The sequence below is a fragment of the Alligator sinensis genome, unplaced genomic scaffold, assembly GCF_000455745.1.
Source record: "Alligator sinensis unplaced genomic scaffold, ASM45574v1 scaffold324_1, whole genome shotgun sequence".
NCBI classification, from domain to species: domain Eukaryota; kingdom Metazoa; phylum Chordata; order Crocodylia; family Alligatoridae; genus Alligator; species Alligator sinensis.
Genome location: NW_005842188.1, coordinates 1,261,068 through 1,271,142, shown reverse-complemented (window position 1 = coordinate 1,271,142; position 10,075 = coordinate 1,261,068). Strand labels below are relative to the sequence as shown.

Sequence of the window (10,075 nt, the reverse complement as noted above, 5' to 3'; positions counted from 1 at the left end):
TCTACTTCTTTAAAACAGATATTTATCTTGTTATACATTAGTGGCTTACAGGAGAACCCAGATACCTCAGCTGAAATCAGTGGCCTGTGTAAACACATGTAAAAATCCTTCCTGACTCCTGTATGCAACCATTTGAAGCATGAGATTTGATTATAGCCACTGACTTCACACAGAGCTGCAAGTGGTATGAACAAGCTGAATGCCAAGTAGGCAATTCTGTTCTTCTCATGGCTCATGTAGGAGAGGGATAAATAGGAGGATTCATAGATAATGGCATGCATTTTACTAGCTATAAAAATCAGATGTTCTGTGCAAGATTTAGGTGCTTTTTATCTGATGATATTCATTTAGGTCAGTAGCTCTAATACTAGTTCTTGTCTTCAAAAATTTTGCACTGCCAACATTTATCAGGAGTATGCAGAATGAATTCATGTAATGCAGATGGAACACATCTGCACTCCCAGGTCTACTTTTGGGAATCCCATGGGCATGCTTAACAGTTATTTATTGAACTACATGTAAATTATAGCTCAACACATCAAAATCATGTCAGAAGCAATACTGATCATAAGCTTAACCTTGCTCCCACTAAAGCCAACAGCAGTTCTCTCCTTTATTTCAGCTAGAATAAGATGAGGCCCTTGGAGTTAATTAGGGCAAGCAGACCAAAGAAAGATGCTGTGACAAAACAATTTATTTTTAGGGCTGTTCTATTTGCAAACAAAGGAATTAGTGTCTGTGGTAATAAATCCCAGTCTTGTCCACTAATATTTTTTCCCTTGCTTCCATCTTCTCTAAACTCCTTGATAATTGCATTTGCAACATGTGCTAAGAACATGGAGCAATCCGAGTGGTTGGCAAGTGTCCCAGACCCTGCAAGTATCCTAGGAAATACATACAGGTCACATCTTGTTAAGCTAATCACTGAAGAATATTCAAATCCCAGGCGTAATAAACACCAATTGTTTATTACTAAGAGAGGTATCCTTTATTATGAGGTATCAGTGATAACTTTGTGCATGTAGAGATAATTGTTTTGCATATGGATCAATCAAAATATTCTGTTTATTAATAGATACAAACTACAAAATATTAGTGTGCTGTGATTCTGATGAAACGTAAAATTCATTACTGATGCTGTAGCAATAGCAAGAGAGGCCGCATCCAGATGTGCAGGGGCATGCGCTTACAGAGGCACAAATAGTAGTGGTACAAATTTGTGCCACAGCATATGCTTTGGTAGGGACAAACTGTCAAGCAAACTGCCCTTTCCCTGCTCCTCCTGGCTCCCGGCATGCTGGAGCACAAATGAAATAGTAGAGATGCTCTGGCCGGCAGCCAGAGCATCTCCTCGGAGGACCAAGCCTCTGTTTGTTTTGGAACACTATTGTAGCATGTGCCATGCTGCTTTTTTTCTCAGTGTCTTTTTTTTTTCCTACCAGGAAATCCCAGTAGCAAATTTTGCCCCTGCACTGCATATTTACAGTGTGGAGCATGTTTTAACATCCCGGGCGTGTGATTTGAAGCACCGCAAAGAGGTTTGTGGCACTACAAAGCACATGTGCCTGCATGTCTGAAGGCAGCCAAAGTGTTTTACAATCCCCTCCCCCACCCATGATTGTCATAAGAACATGAAACTGGAAGGTATCTCCCAGGTCAAGAAATGCAGTCTCCTGCTACTGCAGTCAGCCATGTCAAAGAAGCCCTTTCATAAAGTAATCAAGCTCCATGATAATCCTAGTTGGGTATTTTGCCCCTCCCATTCAGGTCTGAAGCCTGTTCCAGAATATATTTATTCATGGCTACTTCATACCCTCTTGTTCTTTTGTCAGTGTTGTCTTCTAACATAAACACACTTTTGGCCTTGCCATGTGCCTTGTGCTCTTGATGTATTTACAGACAGTAATCAAATCCCTCTCTACCTTCATTCATAAACAGATCAAGCCCTTCTGGTCTTCACTCATATGGCAGGCTCTCCATTCCATCATCCATCCTTCTCTTCAAGTTGTTTTCCCTTGCTTAAGATGCAAATTTCAGATGGTTTTTGCACTTCTGACTTAAAGAAATGTTATACCTCCTCCACACAGTCAAATCCTTCAGCTTTTCAATTTAGTTGTCTTCATTAACTAGTTCCCTTATTTTCTCAATTTTTGCTCCTTAGAAATGCAAAACCTAGGCTACAGACCTAATTTTCTTCATCTTTCCATTTAATTTGACTGAATCACCTTGTGCTCACTCAAACTAAAGCTATTTTCTACACCCAGCTCTTCTATAATGCCCTTATTACATATCAAAATTCAACACTGAATTGCTGTCACCTTTTCTTGGTTCAGTAACTATCTGTTAAAGAAATCTGTCTGCTATCATGTCCAGAAATAACTGGGACTAACTATTATTATTAGTAGCATTTCTTCTCCAGTTGTAGTTGGGAAATTGAAGTCTCCTAAAGTGGCACAAGTGTCACTATTAGTTATCTCAATAATAAAATCCTTAGATAGGGATAAAATCCCCATCTAATATCTAATCTCATGTCAGGGGTCTACATGTAAACCCATACAGCTAGCAAAATAGTACCTTTTTCTACCATCATTCCTCAACGTGACGTTGAACCAAACCAATTCATTTTTTACCCATGTATCCCCTACTTGATTCTTTACCAGCTTCCACCTCATTAACGTACAACACTACCCTACCACTACCCTTAGTTCAATATTTTGTAAACTGTGCATGCTCTTCAACAGCTATGTCCTGCTAATGATTGCCATGCTACTTATTTTTTCTTTTAGTGCTATAATATCTAGTTACACCTTCTGCACCAATAGTTCTAGTTCTTCCATTTTGCCCAGACTCTTGGCTTTAATGAACTCATCTAATTTCTTGGCTGGAACAACGGACTATCCTTCTACTAACTAGATTGCCTACTGAGGAGGTTGGACTAAATGACCTCTGGAAGTCTCTTCCAGCCCTGCTTCTCCATGATATTAAATACCATTCTAATCAATATTAGTATCTTCTTTCTCATGCTTTCCATGCTCTCACAGTCTGGTGTTCCTTTAGCTATTGCTGTATTTTTATTTATCTGATTTTTCTCTCCTTGCATACCATGCATAGAAATTACAGAAATCTTAGTGTTACATGTTATTTTCACTGGAAGATTACTACACATTTGAAACCAAACAGAACTTTGTGGTTCAAGAAATTAGTACTGGGAAATGGATCCTTAAGTCTGCACAAGAATTACTACATGAAGCTACTTGATTTCTTTATTTGAAAAGCCACTGAGGCACCCTTGTAGACAGTGCAGGGAGGCATGCATTGCTACTTCCCTACCAGCATAGTAGGTGTTCTCTATTTCAATTATGCAGAAGAATAAAAGTGCGATAAACCCTTCATAGTAGTGAAGCTGTGGATTTGGTGCACATGGATGAACAGAGACCACTCCTTAATGCCTTCATGCCTCTGTTCAAATGATTGCATATATATTGTTGAGGAACACACAGTTTTTGAGTGCTTATTGGATGTTCTATTTAACTCACTAGCACTTGTTACGAATCTGAACAGCTTGATAAACTGTATGGGTGTCTTTAGGGAGTTTTCCCTTCCTCTTTAGTCAACACTATTTAGTCTTTCTTTAAGCACATACAGCTAGGTGCTCCTTTTTTTCCCTCCTTTCATCTTTCTCCCAGATCTGATAGGTATATTGTAGAAGAGATAAATATTCCCAGACCATTTACTAAGGTACAGTCTGTCAACCTCACTTACCTAAGAAAATGATTTGTGTTGTCAAAGACTGAAAGATTTCCTCTATTCACAATTTGAACAGGTAACTAACTTTCCCCTTTCTACAACTGCCTTATCTCAGTCTCAGAGATTATCAATAACCAAGGATCATAGTATTTCCTACAGCTTTACCTATCTTTTACTTGTTAACATGTACAAAGAATTTATAAGCTCCCTTTTGAGCAGCATATTTTGCTCTCTGGCAGTCTGGACACAGAGATAGAGGTCTCACTCTTCATTTGCTGTTTTTAGGTTCAACCATACACTGAATTAAATATGGTAAAGCATACCTGCAAAAGGATCTTATTCCCATCATGGTCTTCTGTTTGCCACCTGCCTTCACTGATGGGGCTACAAGGATTTGGCAAGAGAGGAACAAGCTGTCCAACATCTTTTACTCGGAACTCCAGTACTGCGGACTCTGTCAGTGTTGGAATCTGGCCTTTGGGGAGTCTTTTTAAGGAGAATTGAATGTCTATATCCATGTTGGCATAGACAGTAAAGACACAGAAATCTGCCTTTTTCTGACACACTGGTCTTTTCAGGATTAATTCATACAGCTTCAACATGTCAACAAAGTTCTCATTTCTGCAGTATATGGTGAAACGGATAATTTCTTTCCCATAATGCACCGGCCGGATGGCCCACAGCGGGGTCCCTTGGGCCAGAGTAAAGAAGTCCTGACTGCATGGTAAGTATGGAAGGAACTTGCCATGCACTTGTTCTCTATGGTGATAATGCCATGGTGGTCTTTGAAAAGCTTCATGGAGCTGCAAAATTGGTTCTTCTCCATAGTCCTCCTGCAGAAACAAGATGACAGCAAGGGCTGGCTGAGAGACAGCAGCCTTGATAGACTTCCTGCGCTTCCTCGCAATCCGTCTTTCTGAAACTCGGAATAGCTGGAGGTCTGGATGGATCCAAGCTAACAACTTATCAATAGCTTGTTGGAGAATCTTGGATTCACCTGGATCTGTGATAATATGAACACTAACGAGGAAAGGATCGTGTACATCTTCCACAGAAAGTTCACCTGATATATATAAAAAAGTCAATATTAGGTTTTTGAAATTACTTATTAAAACCTCTTTGCATTTTGTAGTGACTTCATGTAGTCCTTGGAGAAAAAAAATATACTGCATTTACTCAAACAAAAGAGAAGATTTCTCTCTCCAATCAGCATGAGAAAAAAAGCTCCTCATCTTACGTTCACACATAAAGAAACCTCATTAAATACATTGTTTATCATTAAATTGCTGCCAAAATTAGCAAGTGCTCAGCAATGGAAATCAACTATGAAGTTGACTAAATGCAGGCAACAATGAGTGTGACTATAAAACACCTGCGGGCAGTTGCCGTGCCCCCCCCAGCCTCCAGGAGCGTGTGTCATTCATGCATACATTTCAACTTCCTCTTCACTCCTACAGCTGAGCTGTGCCTTTCTTTCCCATTATCAATGATTCCTGTTTTTTTCACCAGCCTTAAATGTCTGGCAAACATCCCCAAATGGGGCCCCAAAGAGTTCACCCAGAATCCCCCTGACACCCCCTCTCAGCCTGTCATATACGAGTAGTGAGGCCTTGCCCTCCATGGGTAGGGAGAGACATTGAAAAACCCTTAGCCTAAATTGATTCAATCTTTGCAAGTTAGTTTAAACTGCCTAGATTGAATCAGTATGCAACTGAAAAGACATTCCCTCTGGACTGATGCACATGCCTGCAGTGGCTCAGGCTAGAAGCCAGGGGGTGATAGAGCAGCCTTCCCTTCCCTTCCCTTCCCTTCCCTTCCACAGTGACTTGAGGAGCCGCATGGCCAGGCTGCGGCAGGATGCTCCAATTAGGGAGGGGTTTAAATCCCACCTTGCCTGCAGAGTCCCAGGCTTTTCCCAGGTCACTGCTCAAGGGGTGGGAGTGTTGCTAGACCCCAGCCCTGAGCTAGCACTCTGAGGCAAAGGGTGGGAGGGGCAGTGCATGCATCTGTTGATGATACTGAGCTTTTCAATCTCCTTCTCCCTGCTTCTTCATACTGTCTACACAGTGTTTATCAGCCCATCAACAAAACAAAAGTCTCTCTCATTAGTTCAAGCTCTTCTTAAACAGCTTTTTCCAAGGAAGGAATGGAGGGATATTACCAGCTGGCCTGTTAATTACCTCTAAAGTACCCTAAGCGGACACTGGTCTGTCTGCCTGTCCCAGTGAAATTGGAGACACACACACCTCTTGGCCTTAGCTAGCATATCACATGCCTAGGGTCTGTAGGGCTGGAGTCCGTGATGTGGGAGATGGGAGAGAGGGAGAGGGAATCCCTGCTTGAGCAGCAAGTTGGCAGGGGGGGCAGGAGGAATCCAGGCAGATCCTGCTGTGCCTGCAGTCTTTCCTGGAGCTCTGGCTAGGGAGCAGAAGGGCAGGCCAGCCCTGTTCTCTGAAGCAGACAGCACAGCCCAGGGCTGCAAAGCATCTGGGATACTGGGGGACTCTGGTTTAACTTAAACAAGGAAAGGGTCTGGGGCAGACATTGCATAAACCAGTTTGACCCAAATTGCTTAAGTCTGATACTATATTCAGCCAGGTTTATCTTAATCCAGTTTCAGCCATTTTGAAACTGGTTTATGTGCACCAAACTTATGTTCTGTTACAGATTTAAACCAGTTTCTTATCACTTAAACCAGTGTGTGTGTAATGTCTGTCCCTAGCCCATAAGGTGAAACCAGACCAGACTGCTCTGCACCTTATTTGCATATAAAATTTTTGGAGGATCCCAGGACTCATGACAAGAACACCCAGTTCCCATCATCAGTGGGGAGCTAATTAACACATGGTTCCTTTGTTGTGGGGGGGGAGGGGGCGGTATCTGGAGTACCCTCTCATGATGAGCAGTGCTGAGCTGTGGGGGCAGCATGGCTTGAAATGTTATTGCCCCTGCTGAAGCCCACCCCAGTGGGTTGCATGGTAAATTCTGAGCCTTTTAGCTTTGGATTAGTATCATGCATAGTTTCTACTATATATATAAAAGTAGGTACAAAAGTGCTGCTTAAAAGCGTGTTTTTTGGAGTACCTGTGCTAAAACTTGCAGCAGTTTCAGAAAAGGTAAAATGCATCAATACTGAATGAACTAAGTCTATAGGAATCTATAGTAATTTATCTATATGTAAATTACTACAGACATATTTATTTCAACGTCAGTGGGCATGTCTATACATGCAATTAATGTGCCTGAATTATCTGCGCAGAAAATTTAGATTCATTAAAGTGCTCCCTGGCATACATCTACACATGTCCCCCATTGGGAGCAAACTGAGCCCAACAGGAGCAGCTCAGTCCACGGCTGCTCCTGCCCCATTCTGTCCCCCTGCAGCAGCCAGGGGGAGCTCCAGGATCCGGGGGGCTTAGGGCTGAGCTTCAGAGGGTGGTGGGGGAAACTGTCTTGCTTGGGATTGTCCCAGCTTGAGATCTGTCTTGGCTGCCCAGCAGCTGCCTCTCAGCCATGTAGATATTGGGACCTGTCCCAATCTCCATGTGGCTAGAAGGCAGCATCCCACCAAGCCAGGACAGCAATTTGTTCCTGGTCAGCATTTACATATGTGGTACAGTGTATTAGTTAATGCACCATTTTTCTAGTACCTGCATTTACAGTTCTAGAAAAATGGCACATTAGACTATTATGCTGCCTAGTAATTGCTGTCTATGTGTAGACGGTGATACTTTACTACACATTAGTCTAATGTGCATTAAAGCATCTTGTGTAGACAGACCCAGTGTTTTCAGATTTGCCTCTTTTCCATGTGCTCAGGGAGAGCGGGATCTGATAGTAAGGAGGTAAAGGGCTGCAGGGAGAAAAAGTTGGGGGGCAGAAACAAGGTGGCCACCTCATTCCCCACAGAATTATTTTCATTACTGTAGCAGTGGGAGGGGAACAAATTCAAGGCAAACCTCCAATAATTAGATTCTATACTTGGAAAATTATAACAAATTTATAAAATTTCCATATATAGAAACTAATTATTAGGGTGTTGTCTTATGTTCAAATAAATACAGTACTGTTCAGTCAGTCACACTTGTTTCCCCTAGATCATGCTCACCTAAAAGAGTGTAGCAATAGGTTGACGCAGGAATAGTTGCAAAAAAAACAACCCCCCCAAACCTAAAAGTTAGAAAAGTTTATCAGAAATGACATATTACTACTATTATTACAATTATTATATCTTGGTAGTATCCAAAATGGGTACATTTACAGATAGGAAAAAAAAAGAATCCCTGACTCAAAGAGCTACATATGAAAGACAATGAAAACTAATGGGTAGGGAAAAGGGATACAACCTACAAGCAGAATCTTCAGGATAAAAGCTACCAAAAGTCTGTTTATTTTTATTTGTGCTACCTGGCTTTGTACTTAGAATTTAGTCAGTGGAATTCTATTTTAACATCTTGCCTTTTGAATTTTCTACCCAGTTAGAGTGTTCAGGAGTCTTAAAGGTCAATTTCTGAAGATCTTACATGTTTAGTGAAAACCAACAACAGCAAGGAGCACAAAAATCATGGTATCTGAAAGCTATTTGGGCAAAAAATCCTTACCTCTGAAACGCACAAATGAATTTAATATGATGTAGTGCCTAAAATTGCTCTAAATGGACACGTCTACATGAGATACTAACGGCACAATAGACTTATTCTATTGTGCATTAGTGCGGTACAAAAAAGTAATAGTGCACTAATGCACAGTAGAATTAGTCTACTGCGCATTAGCATCACCTAAAAAGTGTGTGCTGGTGCTAATGTGCAGTAGCACTGATTATAGTGCATTTAGTTAAGTACCTGTAATTACAGCATGTTAATGTATGTGTAGATGTGCCCAATGTCTAACAGCAGACAGGGCTGATACAGGGTGCTTTCTGGTTGGAGGACAGTGGAGAACTTGGCACTTTCGCTCTTTTGGAGCTGCATGCCAGAGAAATGCATTTAAGTAGAGTTCCCAAACAGCTCCATAAAACACCTTCTGATTTATTTTATGGCTCTCTCAGCTGAAATGGATCTCTTTATTTAGGACTACAAAATTGCGCATGTGTCTTTGAACATGAGTGGGAACAGTACTCAAATGAGTTAGAATGAGCAGGGATTCTAATCAAGCTTTTAATTGTATGGACTGCATTCTAATTGTCTTGTGAACTGTCTCTTCTCTTTCTGCAACTGTGTGAATCCCTTCCCCTCCTGCTGGCATTGCAATACCATTCCTGTGATTCCTTAGAAGTTGCTTTAATGGAAAAGAAGTATTAGGGAAAAACTTTTATTTTAGTGAACTTTTAATGCAATTTACGAGCAGGAAAGAGAGGAAAAGCCAGATGCAACTCATCAGCTCTTCACAGACCACCAGCAAATGCCCTGTGGACCACAATTTGGGAAACGTTGCAATATATATGTGTAGACCGGATAGCAAATGTGTTTTTAACCGAAAGGGAATTTGGGCAAGTCAACCTGATAATCAAAAATACAGTGACAACAAATTTCTCAGTACTGCCATGAAAATGGGTGATGTGGAGTGATTCTGTCAAGTGGTTAATGGAAGAAACCAACAACTTGAAGCCCAGAAATTTGGGTCATCATAAGGCTGTTCTGCAGCAAATACCACAAGTCATATTATCCTGAGGTGTCTGTGCTTTGGATTCCTATACTGGGAAGAAGCAATGGCTCTAAAATAAGAAATAGGAGCAGTGGGGTGGGGAGAAGTGGATAAAGAAATCTGTGTGGAGGGCACTAAAAAGAAAAAAAACCTTAAAAAGAAAAAAACACTAAAAAGAAAAAATATATTTTTGGGTTGCTGTGCAATGATCTCTTTTTCCAAGATGAGAATGCAAGACATTTTAAATCTGCCTCCCTCCATTTCCTTTGTCACACAAATGCTACTGAAGGCTGTAACAAGGGGTAAGCGTGATATTTATGCAAATAAATGACGACAGCTTTGTAAGGAGCCTGGGCACAATGTGAAGCAGAGAGCCATAGTTCCAGTAGGCTGCTTACTTTGCATCAACAAATCATTGAGCATGGCCTTTCTGCCCTCTTGTTGCTCAGTGTGGCACAGGAGCACTGAATGGTCTAAAGACTTTTCAAAAAGTAAAGCTTTGTTAGAACCAGCCCCAGCATTAGTATTCTAAAGCTATCACTCAATGTACCCATCAGTGCAAGATGTTAAAACAAACAGGCTCTGAAGACCACCAAAATACTGCACAAAACCATTATTAGGAGCTGGGATTATGTATACAGCATAGAAAATCATCTTTTGTTGAATAAGGAGAAACCAAGAATAA

General features: G+C 41.1%; 1 protein-coding gene across 1 annotated transcript in view; it reads right to left on the bottom strand.

The window, feature by feature from the left end:
• Positions 1-10,075, bottom strand: part of FAM124A (family with sequence similarity 124 member A) — a 20,174-nt gene that overhangs the window by 7,702 nt on the left and 2,397 nt on the right. Inside the window, exon 3 of the mRNA XM_025207184.1 lies at positions 4,071-4,810. Coding sequence (XP_025062969.1) covers positions 4,071-4,810 — 740 coding nt within the window. The remainder of the gene's footprint in view (positions 1-4,070; positions 4,811-10,075) is intronic.